Genomic DNA, 20,487 nt, shown 5'->3' with positions numbered 1-20,487 from the left:
AGTTTCCCTGGCTAACTCACCTAAGAAAGAAAGGCTCTTGAAACACAAGATAACAGAAATATAGTTCTGAAAGCAGTCAAGATAGGAAAGCCTGATTTCCTGATTATTTACATTTCATGACTGAATGACTGCTTAACTGAGTTATGCTCTGATATTCTGTTAGCTCTGCAGGTGCCTCTAATCTCTTTCTAAATATTTTGACAACAACCCATAGGGTGAAACATTTGACTGCCGAAGCTGACTTATAGGATTAAGAATTGTTAACCAATACAGATTTCTCCTCTAATAAGCTACAAACTGATTGCAACTTGGAGACATTTACAAATCTGTCAATGTTGTTTCTATTAGCCAAATGAGTTGTTATTTAGGCAGACAAACAACTGCGTAAACACTAAGAGTTTAAGTAATTTTGGCTTCCAGAGGAAGCCGAAGGAAAAGAGAAATCCTGCAACATGCAGAGATAAAGCTACCCTGCATGAGCTCTGCCTGCACCACCTTGCACCTGTACCAAATGCATACAGAAGGTAATCCTTCTTTTACACAATGGCAGTATTTTAGAACCCCTGCTGTGCAAATATAAATTAGTATATGAATTGCGGATGAGGCCTTTTGGATTGGAATATCTATCAGCAGTTAGATCAGAAGTAAGAAACTGAGTATTAGAGAAGGGGCTTAAAATTTTGACATGTAAGCTTCATTTTTTCTACAGGGACAACCCTATCAGCTTTCTTAAGACTAGACCATCTGCCACATGTGAAGCAATGACAGTATCACAGTATGTTTGGGATTGGAAGGGACCCCAAAAGATCATCTAGTCCAATCCCCCTGCCAGAGGAGGAACGCCTAGGTGAGGTCACACAGGAACATGTCCAGGCGGGTTTTCAATGTCTCCAGGGAAGAAGACTCCACAACCTCCCTGGGCAGCCTGTTCCAGTGCTCCGTCACCCTCACTGAGAAGAAGTTTCTTCTCAAATTTAAGTGAAACCTCTTGTGTTCCAGCTTGATCCTATTACCCCTTGTCCTATCATTGTTTGCCGCCGAGAAGAGCCTGGCTGCATCCTCATGGCAGTCACCTTTTATATACTTATAGACATTAATAAGGTCCCCCCTTAGCCTCCTCTTCTCCAAACTAAACAGACCCAGCTCCCTCAGCCTTTCTTCATAAGGGAGATGCTCCACTCCCTTAATCATCTTTGTTGCCCTGCGCTGGACTCTCTCCAGCAGTTCCTTGTCCTTCTGGAACTGAGGGGCCCAGTGGAGACTGACACCCCTGCAGAGTGAGGGAAATTCATGTGTACTAGACACACACATGATCACAGGTTCATGGGTCAGGATATCACACATTCAAAAGTGTACCTCCCCACCCCATTTATAAACCAAATTATTCACTTATGAAGAATCTCTCAGCCAAGTTGGAGGCAGTGTAACATTGTGCAATATTTTCCTCCAGATAGGTTAACAACCAAAAATAGTCAAACTAAATTGAGTTGACTAAGTATTAACTGGTATTTGAAAAGGCATACCTCAATCAGCAAATAAAACACAGGAAAGAGAAAAGGGACAAAAAAACCTCCCAAAACAAAACGAAAAACCAAAACCAACCACAGAAAAATTATAACTTCCTTTTCTCTCAAATGGGCACTAACAATTGCAGGAAATATTGCAAGATAACCAAAACACAGAGAAAACACAGGAGATAAAGATGTACCCAACACTTTAAATACTATGCTTGCATTATAAAGCCCCTACTTTGTGTACATAAAAGATCTGATTTTTAACAAGCATAGTTTTCAGAATCAAGTGACCCAAACCAGCTGCATATTTAGCAAGCAACTTATTCTGTACAAAAATATGTTTTTGTTAAATGAAATGCCACTGTAGAATAAAAAAACATATGAATAATTTCATTCTGAGGCAGTGCTCCATATCTGAAAAGAAGACATGTTTGCCTGGAAGAGCAGCCTTGCAATACCTCTCCTGATTCAGAACTGCTGCCCCTCCTGACAAAACTTGGGCCTTGCAATTGTAAAGCATTTTTAAAAAGGTTTTGCTCAAATCAGTTAATGCCTAATCCATTTGGCTTCTTAACACAACTCTCTCATGCAAGCCAAGCTTGTATTTCCACTCCACAAGAACCTTGATGAGTTCACGTGGCTGGCCCAGAGAGCTGGGTTCTTTCTTGGTTGGTGCATAGCTAAAAAAGAAGTAATGGAATTCCCTTTGCAGATCTAAATTCCAATTCACCAAACTCTGTGAAATCCCATAGAAGAGTACATAAAGGGGCCTCTGAAATACAGACTGCAAGAAAACAAGGCTGAGAAGAGCAGCAATTAACAGTCATTCAAGGGTGAGTGCTTGCTTGACTATACATTTTTCCTCAGATGAGATATGCTGGATGGAAAAGGCTCCACATGACTAAACAGTCCAGAAGATGGTCACAACGCTGTCATGAAGAGTAAACAGAGCAAAGAGAAAATGAAGCTGTCTCTGCGACAGTGACTTTATTACCCATTTACAGAACTAGAGTCTCTTACTTCTTTATAGCCTCCCAGACTTTAATGCCATCATCACGATAATAGTAGTAGGGGATATCCTCTTTGCTGTCCATCCCTCTAGCTTTGATCTCCTCAGGGAAGCAGAGGGAGCTGTAAGTCAGATCCTTCATTGCTTTCTGCACCATTTGTACATGTCCTCCTCCACCTGTAGCATTCGCCTGCAGGAAGAATGGCAAGACAGAACAGTAGGAGCTTACATTCATTTTTGTGCTGAGACTGGCTTTTCAAATTCACAGGAGACTGTATTCAAAGTGCTGGTGAAGCTGGTTTTTAAGGGGAAAACCACATCTCCACACAAACAAGTACTGAACTGCAGAGGTCTACTGGAACTGTGCCTTTTGACTTCATAGATTTCACACCTTTCCCATGCATTGCTGGTCATATCCACATTTTCTCCATAGGTACAGCAGCTGCTTATAATGGAATACAGTAATAAAGTACACCAACATCGAAGTATCAAACCCAAAGCACACTCTGCCAGCCCTGTGCTCCGAACCGTGTGTGTGAACAAGGCAGTCTGAACTGTGTTAGAACAGGGCTTTGGCTAAATCACCCACTCCTGCTACAGAGTGGTTTAGGAGAAAGTACTTAAGGATGCAGGCTACTGTTAGCCACACTGGAATTTAAGCCAGGAGCTCAGTCCCGCTAGGTGGCTACTGGTGAGGACTGGCCAGGTTTCAGTATACCTTGTGTTTGGAACACACAGTGTGTCCACAACAAGCAGCACTGCAAAACTCTTTACATAACCAATGCACAAAAGCTTCCAAATGTTGCTTTTCTAGCGTATGATACTAAGTGTTGTATAATAGCAGTAGTCAGCTTACACTTATTGTCCTCCATCTGGTTGTTCACTGGAACCAACGAATTCTGGATTCCAGGATCCACATTGGCAGGTTTTAGGCACACGCTTAGCCCATATGCATGGGTGTACGGAGATTACGCTTCTGTTCAAAGGAATGGGTGTGCCTGACAGATCTCCACAGTCAGCAATGCAGTACAGAAGACAAGGAAGGTGCCTGGCTTTAACTTCTCTTTTCCCCCTGGGTGGAAAATCTCTAGAGCATGGAAACTATTTTCAGTCTGGTGCTGGAAGTATAACAGGGACAGGGTTGTCTGAATCACAGGCTCTCTCTTTGGAAAGATTTCTGAAACGACACAGAACTTCGTATTTCCTGCTGGCATGTTGTCCCAGAGACTGCTGCATGCCAACCTTTTGTGGTTCCCAGATGCAGCATGCCATTTCTGGGAGGGCCAAGGGAGGCAGAGCCAGGTACACGTTAAATACCAGTGCAAGCAGATTTAGATGTTCAGATTTGACCTAAGAGTTGCACCACAGTACATGACATGTGGCTGTGTTTCACTGACTTGGAGGAGGCTGAGTTTTAATCCTAGTAGATCTGCAGATCTTTATGTTTATGGCAATTCAAGGAGACATGTTGGAATCTACACCCAGTATTTGTGGGCTTAGAAATCTATCTTATCTACACATCTTTCTCAGACACAAATCCTTTTGCTCACCACCCTGACCCAAGATGAATAACTGAGTACTTAAAAGAAATTAGGGATTTAACTGTGTACATACATGTGCAGGGATGTATATGCATATTATGTTACTTTGCACTCCTATAGTCATACCCCTAAGCCACATCAGCTATGAATAAGTGAGATACTGACTCACTGCTGACACTGGCCAGTTCTGAATTGGCTCCTTAGAGGTAAAAGACAACATCTTTAGCACAAGACATCAGTTCTATGTGATAGTTACTCAGGTGATATTAGTTATGTTTGCCCTTCAGCAGAAAGGTCAAGAAACAATGGAATATGTGGTGGTTAAAGGATAAAAACACATACAGAACTATGAAGAATAAGGAAGATTTGTTATTGGGATATGTGGGATTACTTACCTTGTCAAAAAGGCCACATTCACAGATAAGCTGTTCTCGGGCTTTGGTATTGATGGCTATTGTGAACCTCATGTGTGGCACCAAGAGCTTTGAAATGGGACAAAATGAAAGAAGGTAAATTCGCTGATTGAATTCAACAGTAATCAGGTGTAAAGTTTGAAGGTTTGGAGAAAGTTTGGAGGTCCTGATGGATTAGCTGTACGCTGCCTTGCAGGGCAGCCAGCCAGACTATCTCAGCTGAGCTATCACCAGGACTTCCTTGTGGTTTGTCAAACTAAAGTGATAACCTCCGTGACCCATATACACCCTTTTATGCAAGAACTAACCTTGAAGAGGGGATGTACAGCAGGCAACTGCCGGAACATAGCTATGCTGAACACCTCTGAGACCAAGTGTGTCCGTAAGAGATGGGTCACTGTCTGGTGGATGTGGAAATCAGATGAGCGAACCCAAATTTTAGCTAGCAGCCAGTCATATGTGGCATCTGAAGGAAGGAATATGGGATTGTCTGGCCCAGGCTGTTGACCAAGCTGAAAGATATAAAAAGAACACAAAACCCCAAGTCAGTCACGTTTGAGATAAGAGAACAAGCAGTATGTCCCTTTAAAGACCCTGACAGTAAGCCCACCTGGATTGCAATGGGTACAATTTTACTCTCCAGATTCTTATACAGCAGACAGATGGGTGCAGTCAAGTACTGTATTGTGCACGGGTCTGTTTTATTGGCATCCACACCATCTAGCAGCTCGTAGTCAACAATGAAAATGTTTCCTTGCTGGAGGAAAAAAAAAAAAAAAAAGAAGTTCATGATGTGTTTTAATGGAGTGCAAGCAGCAAGGATCAGAACAAAGGTCGGGGAGTCTTGGCCAGAGGCTGGCTTGTGCTCTGTGGTTATGAGCGGCCACTGACTCACCCTTGCTCGTGGTGGCTCAGGGATGTTGCCATTGAGACAGAAAACACCTTTACACAAACTACCTGACTTATGTCTGCTGAGTTTGATAGTCAGCCTTCCAGCAAAGAACAACTGTATGTTTGGCATTCGTGCAGTGACACTAAGATGCAAGCAAGTTCCACACTGCCAGCTGAAGAGACCCATGTGCTTGTTATACAAACAAGAGCAAGTCACCATCCTCACCAATGCTTCTTCAGCATGTTAGTTCAACTCTGCAGATGACAAGAGGGTAAGACCCTACCAGAAAAGGGAGAGGCACTTCTCCTCTCTGAGACAGTCAGTTAGTCCCTAACCTTTCAGAGGAAACCACTGAAAAAGGACACTTTACCTCCTTGTGACGGCTCTTTAATTGGACTTGGAGAAAGGCATGGCCTGTGGTTCCGGGATAGCAGGAGAAAACAGTCAACAGAAGTGTTGCCAGTCTGCAGAGACAACCAGCTTTGCCATGACCAACCATACCGTGTGAAGAGAGGAGATGTGGCTGAAGGCAGTTAGATCAGGGTTTGAAGGTTAGAGAATGTGAGAAGGAAAAGATGGAGTCCAACCTGACTCAGAGCCGTACCTTCACTTCCTCCTCCAGCGTCAGGTTCCTCTCCAGGCTGCATTCTACCATATCCATAGTCACGGGCAACTTCTTGGGTATCTCTGTGCATCTCCGGATCAGCACGGGATTGCACCCATTCAGGAACTGGTAGCCAAACATGAAATCTTCCTTCCAGTGCTGCATCACATATTCTAAAGGGAAAAATAAGCCTGAAGCATCGGTATCTGCACTGCATCAATATCCCACTGCATTGTAGGACTACTCCTTTCCTCCCCACCTTTTGTTATACTGCACTGCAACTTTGATTAAAAAAAGCAGCAAGAAAAGGATTCATGAAGTGCCATAGAATTTTGAGAAAGATCACTCCATGTACTCCATGTTTCTCCATGTACAGAAGCAATGAAAGGTAGAATATTCCAGTCCTATGAAAAGTACTCTCTCAATCTGCAGACCACCTTCTCAGGTCTTCCACTATATTTTTAAATCTCACTCTTCAAATTCCCAGGGTATGCAGTACAGAGGGATGAGTCCAAAAAAAGATGACACAGGCAGAAGAAGAGAAATACAGAGCAACATGTGTAGGTGAGGAACAGCATTGGCTGGAGCAGTTCTCTTAGCTGGAGCTGGGTAAGGGACACCTGGGGAAGGATTTTGACCTTGACTCAGTAAAACTCTTCATCCATAATTTTGCTTGTTTAATATTTTTTTCCCCTCTGTTGCTAATATTAATTACTCAGATTAACATCTCTTCTTAATAAAACACTAGTTTTAGGAACTCCACTTCTTTACCCTTACATACGTAGTACTACTGGATGCTTTCCGCAATTGCAGTGTTCTGTTTCATAATGTCATGTCGCCACTTCAGCCTAACCATTCAGAATCAGAAAAAACATGATTAATGTGAAAAATCTCATTGGTGTCTTTATGGGAAAAATGAAGCAAGTAAGGTTTTAGATTATTGTCTATTTTTAGACAAGGCAGAACTTTTTCTGAAAGCAATTAATTTTTTCTACAAAGGGTGAAAGGATAAAAAAGACAGTCTTGAAAGAATGCACTGATAATTAAAAAAGGAGTCTCAAAACACACAGTGCTTTCTAACAGGGCAGAAAAAAGTTAAGTTTGCTTAAAGTTGATGTTTACATCATCTCTGTCAATTGAATAATGAGTCTGGAGCTCTATCTGAATTCTATACCAAGCAAAAAATGACTCATCACCTTGGATAGAAACTGCATGACTGAAAAATGCCTTGAACCACTTTCTCCATTAGCCCTGTTTCTGCCAAGTTGTGCAAACAAGCAGCTTCAGGGTGGCATTAGCATCACTGAGACTGGTACTTAATGTTTAAAACTCACAGAATTGGAACTTTCCTCAAGGGTGTAGAAATATTATCAATGAAATTAATTATAGATTGTATTTTATTCTTGTGATAAAAGTACCTTAGGAAGCAATCTTATTATATATAACTAATTGCTGTAACTAGTTTTTAATAGCTCTGGTCACTTTGTGTGCTCTATTTTATACCCAAGACCACAGAAATTACTCTTATTTCTGTTAACGGGTCCTTAGGCAGACTGGAGAGGAGCAAAACTTCAGAGTAGGCGGAAAAAGTATTTTCCTTTCCAAAGTCTGAACAGGCTATTCACACACGTTTGAGAAGACACATGCTAACCAATTTATAGTACGTGTGTATCTATTATATCCAGCAATACAATAAAATAAAGTAAAATAATGTAACCATGGGAGATAGTAGCAGGTTGTGTCTGGCTCACAAATCAAAGGCTTCACAGCCCTGCTTTACAGAAATGACACAATGACCTTCAAAATCCATGTCTGTCTGCAATTCTTTTTACTGTTTTTTAAGTAACTGCTAAGATCCCCACATTGAAAAGGGTTAAAGAAAGTGATTTGTCTTTGATAGGATAATACTACATCAATGGAGTTTTTAACTATATGAAAGATACTGCCAGAAACTGAATGGCCCTGAATACAAAAGTGAAACTCATATGCTTAGAGAGGTGTTTTTGTCCTCTGGTAAGAAGATGCGAGTACGAAATGGCAAGCACAGCAGGATATTTAATGTGGTATACACAACTAATTCTGACACATTTTTGAAAAGAGATGACATTCTGGATAAATGCCACAAGCCTTTTCAGGCCTAGCTCGCACTAATTTCCAGTAAGAACCATGGTTCCTTGTATTGTGGTCTGACAGCCCATCCTGGCTGCAGCAGGACCGGGTGAAGAAGTTACAGTTCCCAGGTCATTCCCAGTTCTTTGCAACCCATCCCCAGATCTGTTGGTCCAAAAGCACAGGCTTACCTGCCCGAAACAAGTTCTGTGAAAATGACCCATTGGGAAAAATTTACCACTGAAAAGCATTTGAGCTGCCCCATGTCATTGACACAAGTGGCCCATGAGAAGTGACTGAGGGTGAGGTCATGACAGCAGCACTGAGGCAGTGGTACCCTCCCTGTGTTGGGACAGGGTTGAGAAGTCAGGACTGTTAGCAGCAGTACAACCAGGACTAAGCACATGGCTGGGATGTTAGGCAACAGCCCTTAATCTGGTCTGTGTAAAAGGCAAGAGTGGTCACCTTTGTACTTACCTTTAGCAGAGGACATTTCCAAACATGCCTCCCTGGAGAATTTCCATGTATTTAAATGGTTGAAGTGGAACACACACAATCAAACTTGCAAAAATACCCTAACAGCTAATATGCTCTGAAAAGCGCCTCCACTAAGCTATCTCTAAGCTTAGATGTGAAACACTTATGAAAATTTGTCCTATGGCACTTGCACATATCTGAAAATACATTTCTAAAAGCCAGAAGAGACTATGATGCCCAACTGGCCTGACCTCCGTATAGCTCAGGACAGAGAAGGTCACTGAGCAATTTCCAGTAATTCTAGTTTGTGTAAGATCATAGCTTCGTTTTTTGGTCTTGTGGGCTGCTGGTACGATGAGCAGCCTGAGATTACAGTTTATTTACGGAAAACCATGCGAGAGCAGAAGTGCGGGTCAGCCACTTCCATCTTAATCAGATATGTACAAGACAACCGATTAGTCATCCTACAATGCAAACATAAGCCAATGCTGATAAACCCACCAGAGATTGTGTTGCTGATTCTGACAAAGATCTTCTCAAAATCTGCAAAGTCACTCCAGGAGGACTGGAACATGTGCATGAAACGGTTGATATAAAGATTCTCCATCCTAAAAATAAAAGCAAACGTCTCTGAAAAAATAATCTCCAGCTTCCTCAATACCCTTCCGCATTCTCTTCCACCCTCTTATTTACCTACACACAATACATTTTTCAGTGGTGGAATGTGAGATTGTTCACCTTACAGAATTAAATGTGCTGCCTATACCTTTACACACAAGTTTGAAAAGCATCTCAAGGGCCCCATCTCTGCTATTGCATTAACTGAATTCTATTCCAGGGTTGTTCTTGGCAGCCTACAATGGCAGTGAATTAAGACCTATGTCATATAAAAACTATAGTCAGAAAAATGAGTGCTTCACACATCATCAGTAGTTAGCATCAGCTGAGAGTGCTAAGGTCAGTATTAGAACCAGTTCAGAAAGGGGTATGGTGACACAAAAAGTTTGAGTGATTTGCACAGTCAGAACAAACACAAACCAGGATCAGTCCGGTCAGTATTCCTAAACAGAGAACAGCTACTGTAAAGTATCTATGTGACCAATACCAGAATGGAACCCTACAGTGTGAGCCTGAGTTTTTGAGAGCTTTCTGTTTACTTGTGCTGCTGGTTAAACTTGACACTCACCTCTGACCTCAGGAACCAAGTCATTTGGTTGCAGACAACACATGAATATGGGGGGCTGGGAGCTTAAAACATCTAATTCAGCAAAGTATTCTGTCTACAACACAGTCAAGCAAGCTCATCTCATACGATATGACAAGTCCTAAATTGTTACATAAATGCTAAACTGTTGTTATTAAATAGATATAATTTATTTTGACTAGAAAGCAAATAATGAATTTGAAAAAGAAAGTTGGCTTTCTGCTAACACTTCAAATGCACAAAGGAAAGTACACACATCACACAAAGATAAGCAGGGCAGATAATGAAGTAAAGAAAGGTCACAGTGTTGCAGGAAATCCTCCCAAACAGACTCTGAGGGAGGAAGAATCCCAGAATGGTGGATTTATAATCAGTAAGCTTGGACTGAAGAACTGTAAAAAGAATTGTATTAGAAGTGGTTGAAGAGGACCAAAAGTCTGGACAAACAGCAAGTGGTAATCCAGGGAAGGGCTCTAGACCAGTCTGACCATAACTCAGACAGTTTTACTTCCTAATATGCCTCCAGGCACCTCTTAAGCCATCTGGAGCAGCAGAAACAGCCCATTCTACATGCACCCACTTGGGCTCAGTGCACTTAGGAAATAAAAACTTGTTTTCCCCAAGAAATCAAGTACTTCTCAGGTGTCTCTGGCACATACTAGAAACCAGAACAAGAAAAAAATGGCAAAACATTGCTCGTAGAACTTAATCTGACCAAATGCAACACTGGTCCAAAATAGCTATGCAAGCCTGCATTTCTGGCACGGAATTCAGGGTGAGGGTTTCTGTTTGCTAGATAGTGTAGGTCACGTCAGCATCAGAAACCTTCAGGATTATGCCCACCTACACACGATTAATCCTGCAAATGTACAGATTTAATCACTACCAACAGCATATAAATGTCCAGACTTGCAAAAGTGGAACAAATCTCTGAGACATTATCTCTTTCTTTCTAAGCTCAGTTTTGCATGTCCCAAGCAAAAGGGCTTTCCCATCCCTCTTCCACTACTCCACAAGTCTCATATAACTCCCACTGCTCTCACATTTTTCCTTAAATGTGCTCCCTGCCCACCTTGCAACTCTACACTTGCCTTTGGATTTGCAAACACCCTTCCCTTCTACTGCACTCAAGCTGAAAGATGACCCCATGCTTACTCCATTATATCTCCATTCATGCCAATAGTTGTCCCAAGCTCCAAAAACACAAGGTAGCTAGAGAAAGGCTATCAAACTCGTTCCCTGAAGTTTTTCACTGTTCACCCAACCAAAAGCATAGGTCTAGATTTTCAGCCAAATGTGCCAGGCAAGAAGCATTTTTGTACCTTGAAAAAATATATTTTGTGTCACACCAGTTCTCCAGAATGGCTGGTTATCTGCAATGAAGTTTTAGGTTCTTCTTCAGGGGAAGGTACCCTTACAGCCAATGGCAAAAACAGGTGTCACTGCACTCTGTTGAATTGTTTGCAAGTTTCACCTGGCTGTGACACAGTATCTCTGACAATATGCTGCAGACTGGCAGGATGGGGTTGCTAGAAGAGGAATGTAGCCTGTAAATTGGTTGTGTCTACTAGTGGCAAATTGGTCATCTCTGGCTTTCAGATGCTGTTGCTCCTGCATTACACCTAAATGAGCTGGGAAACATCTGTTTTGCTAGAAGCAACATCTCTTGGAAAACAGAGGATTTGTAAAAGTTTGGAACACTGTACCATTGCTAGGGTAACAAGAGAAGATCCCACTGGCCTTGCGTGGGGTTTGTATATTTTCACACCTCTCCTCTTCCCTTAAAAGAGTTGTTTCTTGCCTTTTCTGAGCTAGACTGATCCTGAAACTGGGCCAAGAGAAGAGCTGCACAGTGTTTGCTTTCTTCCCTTGCTTAGAATCGCTTCTTCGTTTTTTCCACAGGTTTATTCACAACAGCAGAACACAACAACCACGACGGTTTCTTACTTTTTTGGGGGGGATGGCCTCACCCCTGGCTGTTTCATGGTGAACAGGGTGTTCTGTTGTCTCACCTGTTTGAATCTCAGAGCACTTCACAGATGTGCATGGACTCTACTCCCAGCACTTTCTGAGAGGTAAAGTTAAATGATGAAATTTGATGAATTCAAATTGATAATTTAACTTTTCAATTTGCACACAGATGGAAGATAAACTAAGAATTAGGGACAGGCTCTGGTAATCTGGCCTGCATTTTAGTAAAGTCCTGGCTATAGATCTAGAATGATCTTTTCTGGCCTTATAAAAATTTGACTTGCCTTTCAGACAACGATATGTAAATTTCCACAGTTTTCTTGGCTTAGTTTTCTTGATTTTTAAAATGGATTTATTTATTTTCCCAAAGAACTATTTCTGACAGCCATTACCAAGTTCATTATCTGCTCATTAAAAGCACCCTGCAGGTCTGTGTTCTAATATCTGTCTGTGGAAGAAGAACATAAGAGTCTAGGGTTTTCCAAGGATCCATGGTCAAGGCTCCTGATTCTCTAAAACTTCTTAAAGCTTTAAGAATCTACTGAATATTAAAGGACAGCTTGACGAATAAGGTATTTCATGAGGTAAAAAGGGACCTCAACTTCTAGCTCATATTAAAGATGAGAGATTTGGTTGTTTGTAAGTCTAAACATAGATATAAAGTTGTGACATTGGGTAAGCTTGGAGGCAGGAAGCATCTGTCTGTCTTTTGTACCACAACTCCTCATGTGACCCCACAGACACTTCTCTGGTATAACAGCTAGTATTGCCTTAAAACGCCAGAAGAGCATGAAGTCTGTAGCCTATTCCATCACTCTGCTAACATCCTAGTTTGCACAAGATAGAAAGCTAGAGAGCCCAGGTCTTCAAAGCTATTTCAATTAGCTCTGAAAGATCTAGGTCCACCTGCCCATATGTGCTCCAGAAACACACTTATCACCCTGTTCACACCTGCTGGAGATTTATTCTGCTAAGAAAAAAAAAAAGGGAAATGTTACAAAGCTTCATTACATTTTCAAAACAGATCCTAGTGTGGAGGAGGGAGGGACAGAGAAATCTATAGCAGAGCTAATATAGCCAGAAAAAAACCACGCGTTCTTTGCAGCTTCCAATTTTCCAAATTAGAAAACAAGCAAGTAGATTGTCTTGGAACAAGCCAAGGGATTTGACTCTGTTGGTAGTGAAATTCAGCTGCATAAAGGTAACACCAAGAATGCTCTGACATGTAAGTTTTCTGTCACCATCACAGATGGACTCAGATAAGCAAGTATTCAATCTTATTAGAAGTGGCAAGTTTCTCAGTAGGGCTATTAAATTTCCTAGTTCTTACCACCCTATGTTTGACAAGACAATCTCTGTCTGATCACCCAACTAACAAGAGGAACAGCTTTCCAAAATATGAAGAGAGCAGCATATTAACAGAATGGCAGATGTAGAACTCGTGGGTCATCTTGGACCAGTCTTGCCTGACCATCTGGTAGTATGGTGGGATGTCTGAGATAGTGTGATATGAGCTGGGCATGTGAGACAGCTCAGTAGAGGACTCACAGGCCAGAGGTCCCATTTACCTCATTAACCCTGTACTGCTTCAAAGAACTCTGCAGAATTAATTATTCAGGCTCATCCTATGACCAGGACTTCAGTTTTTTTCAATGACATGACACATGCAGATGGGTTGACAGTGACTTTGTTGCCCCAAGCAGATTATACCCAGGTGTGGTTAACTGATGAGCTGCTCAGAACAGATTTTCTTCAGCAGGGTCTCAAAGTTACATTGATACCATCTTCTTTTGGTATATGACTGAAAGGCTTAACTATCACAGGGGCAGAAGTATCTCTACTGGGGACTCTAAGAACTAAGCCAAAAGCCCAAGGTATCAGACGCCAATAGTCCTTCACCAGTGCCTCCTCCATCTACAGTCAAAACAGTGTCCAATGAGAATGCAAAGGCTCAGTTCCCACCACAAAATGCTTAAAATATTGATATTAAAAAAAAATATTCCTTCAGTTCTTCCCAACTTTGATTGACTGCAGATCCAGCTGGGAGAAAAGAATTCAATTTTCGGTGAAACCTAAAAGGTGATCAGATCCTTGCCCTACCCCAAAAGAGATTTTGCAAAACTCCTGAAGTTCCACAAACACTTACGCTTTAGAGTAGTTCAGAATGAAGTCAATTCCTTTCTCATTGTCAAACTGGATGTCGCGAGGCAGATCACTGTGAGAATGGGCATCAATGCTCAGGGGAAAGCCTGGATGCCACTCCTTCCAACTGAGGAAACAAGAGAGGTTGGATTAATCATATAACATTACCAGCACAAGAGCTGTGTCATTCCTTTACCTACACTCTTTCTGTGACTCAACTCTAAATTTGTGGCAGACTAATTTGGGGCAAAAGTAGAGACTTATACCACATCAACACCTACCAGTACCCTACAGAATCCTGAAGTATGATGGAACACAACTACTTGGCCACCCAGCTACACAAAACTTGAAGTAACTTAATACCTGTGATATTTCCAAACACTTGTCACATTTGGTTGAAATTGGCAGTAGCTTCAAATGTATTGGGAGAGGAGGGAACAGAGAGACAGACTGGCACCCAATACACACTTATTCTTCAGGCTACATTTTTGCAGAACTGAGATACAGCAGATAACAGTACTCAGACGTACTTAGGTTCCCCCAAAAGGCAACTCTGAGAGATGCAGATAAGTCTTGATTCAGCTCCTCAGAAGAGCCTTACCTCCTAATGGTCATGGCACACATTCTCTGCTCTGAGCGTTCCTGCACTGTGCCACATTTTGACTTCAAAACAAAAGAAGGTGATTCATAAAGAATACTATTTCAATGGTATTTCCAGATCGCCTACCTCACACAGATTGTGTTGTGTGTTATCAGTTATGCATCTGAATTGTAAACAGCTATTTCCCTGGAAATGGTTTCACCTTCCTTTTTGCATATGTAAATAAAATTTTGTGCCACATCTCTTTTTGAATTATATTTTCCTCTGCTCTATTTCCCACAATTTGTAAGCAAGATCCTTTCTTAGTCAAATGATATCAACAACACATACACCAAGCCTCAGTCCTTCAATTCTGAATGGACCCTCTGTCCTTCTGATCCTCACTCTCATGATAAAGAGATGAAAGTACAATAAACTTTTGTTACTTTAACAGAGAGTATGTCTCTAGGAAAAGGAAATGTCTAATGCTTTCTAGAGTTACTCATTGATAAAAGACAGCATTTTCCCATTGTGACCTTAGTTAGGAAAAAATGTCTATGACAGTATAAAGGTGGGTATGACCACTCTGTTCTGATAGCATATTCCAGTCCACTCAAACAGGGCCAAATCTTCCACTGCACTCCAGTGCAGGAAACAGCTGAAACTAGCCTGCTGCAGCAGCTAAAAAGCTCCAGTAAGAGCTGACATTTTTAGATCATGTTCCAAAACTGGTGTACTGTTTGTAAATGAAGAGGGCCCACAAAAAGACTGTACCACTGAATTCCCACTTAAGTCTTCCAGATAGGCTTATCTAGGATTCAGGTATCTCAAAATGCTAGTTATGCCATGATGATCATCACTTAAGTGAATTCCATCTAAGTAAAAAACGTATGTGGCTAACATGGTTACTTATGCTTTCTCTTATCCAGTAGTCCAGTAATTAGAGCAACATGATAATCTGAACATACCCTGCCAAACTCTGACCTGATGACAACAGGCCCTGGACCTCCTATGGGAAACTCACCGGTACATTTTTTGACGAGTCTCGAGCTCTTTACGTCTGTGCTGCTTGAGAATCTGGGTCTTGTCATCCCGGGGGAGCTTTGCTGTAAAACAGAAGAAAGAGACGTGGTTGTGAGGTTCCTCTACCTATCACTGCCCAGGTCTTGAGGAGGAGAGCCATGCAACTTGCAGCAGTCATATCCATCTCACCATACCTTCTCCTGGACTTGACAGCATGCAAAGAGAAGGTGTGAAGAGTGAAGCTGCTGTTTCAAGTCACTTCTTGTATCTGCTGAGCAGCCTACTTTGGGATTTTATTTCACTCTCAATAAAACAAGACAATTTACAGGCGATAAATCATGGGACACTTAGGGGCTCAGTATGAAACAAAGATGGGACATTAATTCTAATTAGATCAACAGGGCTTCCAGCAAAGGAGATATGGAGCAGACAAAAATTTGGCATTAAGGTCAGCCTTCGAATTCAAGACCAGTGTAACAAGCCAGCGTAAGGACTCTTCCTTGCATGCGCTTCCCAAAATATCCAACTGAACTGACAGCTCCAGCCCAACAAACAGCTCAGAAAGCAGTCCTAGTCAGCAGGAACAGCCCATTCCATAGGATGCAGAAGGGGACTGACAGTGGCTCTCCATGTAAGAGAGAAGATTGGGAGGTACATGGGGAAAGGGAAAGGAGATGTGGAAGAATTCCGGATATTCTGCAGGAAATCAGGTTTCTTATGGCTCTCACCTCTTCCATCTCGAAGGACAATCTCTTTTTCATCTGTAATCCAACGGTAACATGGGAATTCCAAATAGTCACCCATTGGCGTTTTCACAGTGATGTACTTCAGGTACCAGTCATCTTGGTACCAATATTTTCGTTTCTCAATTTTTATTAGCTGAATTTCTCCAAGGTCTTCTTCCACAGTCACATCATAGGAGTCAACCTGCAGAGCAGCAAACAGTCAATCATCCACTGCACATGCAGGAAGCACAACCAGCACTTCACAAGAGTACCTGGTCTTTAGTGATATGGCATGGGTACAACAGAACTTTCCAGCTTCTGGCGGGTGAGAAAAGGAAGACCTATTATTGAACTGCAATGCAACAGAAAGACTAATAAAGGAACAAACAAGAATATGCAAACCACTCCAGAAATTGAGAAACATGTTTTTGTATGCAACCTAAAAATGTTTTTACTCCCTGAAATGTTTGCAAGTCTGAGAAAAACATGCAGACCGTGAAACCACTTAGTGCTCTCCTAGCAACAGCTGAAAGAGATATGGTCGGGGCACATCTATTAATGCAGCTGGAGTGGAAAGATGATCATGTGATTAACACATTGGACTAGGAATCTAAAGACCTGTGTTCATTAGTGATATATGCTTCAGACTAGGAACAGTGCCCAGATCACCTAAATGCCCTTTGTCCTCTGCTTCCTGCGGCTGGTCTTCTTCAGTTCTCCATTTTTAAAAGGAGGACAATGACACATTTTATGTTTCTACAGCTCAGACCTACATAGGAATTTAAGTAGCAAACTAACAACAAGGTTCACAAGAACCTCATCTAGCACTGGAGGGACTTCATTCCTCCACAGAAAACAAGACAGAAGGTAGAAATGTGGATTAGCTCCTTCCTCACTAATTCAGTTAATTCAGTTAATTCAAAAGCCTGACTCCTGCAACATGGGACCTCAGCCCAGAATTGCATAGTAGCAGGTCTGTTCAGTCCTTTCCTATGCTAAGGGAGTGGTCACAGGGTCTTTCCACTGAGCTGGTACTGCAGGCTAAGCCCACTCATACTTGCTCCTGCAAGATTGTTGTCACAGTGGCTTACAGGGACAGGTCCCTGAAACCTTGAGTTATTTGCCGTGCAATGATCCAGGTGAGGACCTGAGGTGCAAGGGCTGCAGCTCTGAACCTGGTCAGGCTGAGGAAGTGACTGAATACCACACTTTCCCTTTCTTGATGACTGCACCAGCAGGGCTACAAAAGAAGTAGCAGTGAATATTTTCTTCTCCTTCTGTTTGAATTACAATGGCTTTGACTACCAAGCTCAGCATTTCTTCCATGGGGTATGTCTATTTTCAGCCCACATATATGATTTGGCTTCTCAGAGCCTCATCATCAGATGGCTTGAAATAGATGTATAGCCACTTGGCTCACCCTGATGAGTGTATCTGTGAGCACACATAATAACAAACCTTAGCTGCTAAGCGCTCTAGCTGCTCAGGTGTGACAAGTGGCTACATGAAGGCCACAGAGAACTGGTCACCTAGACACAACAAGATGACTTTGGCCACCAAGGTCAGGCATCTGTTCACTGTGTAAATCACTTCTCCCACAACACAGTTTTCAGTGCTGCAGGTACATGGCCAGACCTGGGAGAAGGACAATTGTGGATGCGGTGCACCCCTTAGCACTTCTTGTCCATGCTAAGCACCCTCCACTCAGCACCAAGGCTGGTAGGAATGCTGACCTCAGAGCCTTGCTGAATTGCCTAACAGATTTAGGACAGTAAACAGCTATCCCAGAGATGGGTACTTCAGTGCCTTCATGCAGCTAACTTCTCAGGAATGCATGCAGTCTCTTACTGCATGTGGGGACAGCATCCAGCAAATGACAGTTCTGGTGGCTCTTACACTATTAGGCAATACCAGCATATGAAGAAATGAGTAATCATTTCAAATATAACCAGTAAGATACTACGTGGTGCTAGGCAATGCAGGAGAACAGGAATTGACTCTCACTTCCCAAGAGTGTAAACAGCTCAGGGTAAATGGAAGTGCCAAGTGCTCATCATAACAAATCTGAATTGGCTATGGCAACCATGGGAGCAGCAGCCAAAGCCTACTCTGCTCAGATGATCCTGCTGAGCTTCATCTGGTTACAAGGAGAGACTTAATTCTCTTGTGGTTTTTGCCATCACAGCCAACAATCACCAACCAGCTGCTGATATCAAAGCGATGAGGCACTGCATCAACAAGCTGCAGTGCCTGTAGAGCTTCACCTGCCTGTGTGAGCCTTGTCATTTGCCTTCTGACCTAGACACCACACACTGCTTGTTCGTTTTAGGAGCACTTTCTTAGCCTTCCCCAGGCATTTGATATATGCACACTGTTACTGTCTTACTTGCTACTGAAAGGCTAATTCACATAAGGACAAAAACTGAAAAATTAAGAAAGATTAAACTCCAGACAGGAGAAAGGAGGAAAAAAAAACAAAGTAATTTTTAAATTCCTCCAGATGGTTTTCATTATTTAAACTGTTACAAAAGAAGGATTCATAGCAACCTGCACCCATACGACAGGAAAAACACACATAAGAAGGATCCCTTGGCATCCCTTCCTCTCCCATTTTAACCCAAGTTTCCTACAGTATTAGATGCAAAGTACATTTTTCTATGAGCTATCCATGAATCACCAGCTGTGATGGTCATTTTGGGATGAAGATATCTGTCTGTCCACTAAAGTGTGGGATGACAGACCTCAGTTCTCTCATAACCCATTACATAAAAAGACCAGCTTTCATAAAGTTTGTCACATCTCATTGACTCAAAGAAGCCAGAGAAAAATAAAAAACCCTTTAGGCTTTGAAGTCTATCCTGCAGACAATGAAATATTGTCCTTGCCTGTCCTTCCCCAAAGATATTCTTCAATCAACTTTGAAACTGTCAGGCCATGATTGCTACACTGTAACTTATATGAGGCTGTTTCATACTAATGAGGATATAGAAATTTCTTCTAACTTAGGGCCTAATTTAATTTTAGGCTCAAATATTTAAAATGGGCATGGATAGTGCTTATTTTGATTTGCTGAGACTTAACAGAGTCCTCTTAGTCTGAGCTATATTGTCCCCACACTTATTAAAGCAAAAAACAGTGGACTGTTTCTTTTAAAAAGGAAGTCCATCACATCTTAAATATAAATTTGCAATGCTTATGTCAATAGCACACCCATACACACCAAGCGGTAACAAACTGCTTCAAAAATAGCATGGCAGTCCCTGGCAAGGTTGGGATTACAGCATCTGTCTGTTAGGATGTGAGCTGAGAGGTGAAAATCACAGAGCTGAGATTTCAACCAACATATTAAAATGATGCTTGTCACTTTTCCTTGCATCTCCATAGCAGAAAAGAAATAGCACTTTCTGTAGAGCCAATAAATATACTAATTCTAAATATTTTTTTTAAGTTTATGTTGCTGACTCTTCAACACCTCCACCCATCTACACTATTGCAGAAGAGCTAAAAGGATAATGTGTTAAGGTAAATTAATTCCCTTGATGAATGATGATTTCGAACCAGCCATGGAGACTGAAAAATGCTGAGTGGTTTTCTCAGAAATCACATTAATAGCCCCTTGAGCAACAATTATGACAGTCAGTGCCTGTAGGACATACCCCTGTGTTCCTGGTTAAATGAATGGAGATTCCTCCCTCCCACAATGCAGGTTTCCAAGACCACCCTGATCCTTGCCTATTGCCCCATGTCCAATATTCTCAGCTTCACTCTTGTCAATTGGTACAAAGAATTCTGGGTGATAGCTAGAAAATGTAGATTACATTCTCAGATTGTTTCCCGTTCTCCAAATCTTCTTTCCAGAGACAGACAGTGCTTGAACCATTTCTATCCCTGCAACTCCTGTATTTCCTCAACAAAAACAATGTCAAAAAACTTTTTACCAGGTTCAGGTTTCACACTGAGTCAGTACTTCTGCAATTTTGTATGTCTTTCCAGGACCAGCTGCCACTTTGCAGAAGAGTCCCTCATCACAGACTGTCATACCATTTATCTCAAACTCAGCGACTTCCTGCTCGTGCACCTCTTCATGCAATTACAACACAAAATTAATTGCTTCGTTCGATTTTAGCATGATCTTTTTGCATTTGGCAGTCAGGAGCTGGAAGTAGCCACCTTGCAGAGACACAGTCCAAATTAAAACACAAACCTATGTGAATTACTACCCATTTGCATTCATCACTCTAAAGGCATTTTAAACATGTAAGGACTAATGCAATAACCTACAG

The 20,487-nt window shown here is 41.8% G+C and overlaps 1 protein-coding gene across 3 annotated transcripts in view; it reads right to left on the bottom strand.

Annotated features, from left to right (window-relative positions):
- The window catches only part of ALOX5 (arachidonate 5-lipoxygenase), a 39,071-nt gene that overhangs the window by 8,043 nt on the left and 10,541 nt on the right, over nucleotides 1-20,487 (bottom strand). For all 3 annotated transcript variants that reach the window (XM_082052431.1, XM_082052429.1, XM_082052430.1), the window contains exons 2-10: nucleotides 16,208-16,406; nucleotides 15,481-15,562; nucleotides 13,881-14,003; nucleotides 9,061-9,167; nucleotides 5,974-6,146; nucleotides 5,088-5,234; nucleotides 4,786-4,989; nucleotides 4,460-4,546; nucleotides 2,535-2,713 (exon numbers count right to left, since the gene is read on the bottom strand). In XM_082052431.1, the coding sequence (XP_081908557.1) occupies nucleotides 2,535-2,713; nucleotides 4,460-4,546; nucleotides 4,786-4,989; nucleotides 5,088-5,234; nucleotides 5,974-6,146; nucleotides 9,061-9,167; nucleotides 13,881-14,003; nucleotides 15,481-15,562; nucleotides 16,208-16,283 (1,178 nt within the window). In that variant the 5' untranslated portion in view covers nucleotides 16,284-16,406. The remainder of the gene's footprint in view (nucleotides 1-2,534; nucleotides 2,714-4,459; nucleotides 4,547-4,785; nucleotides 4,990-5,087; nucleotides 5,235-5,973; nucleotides 6,147-9,060; nucleotides 9,168-13,880; nucleotides 14,004-15,480; nucleotides 15,563-16,207; nucleotides 16,407-20,487) is intronic.

The sequence above is a fragment of the Streptopelia decaocto genome (assembly GCF_964273445.1).
Source record: "Streptopelia decaocto genome assembly, chromosome: 5".
Lineage (NCBI taxonomy): Eukaryota > Metazoa > Chordata > Aves > Columbiformes > Columbidae > Streptopelia > Streptopelia decaocto.
This window is presented reverse-complemented; position numbering and strand designations above follow the sequence as displayed.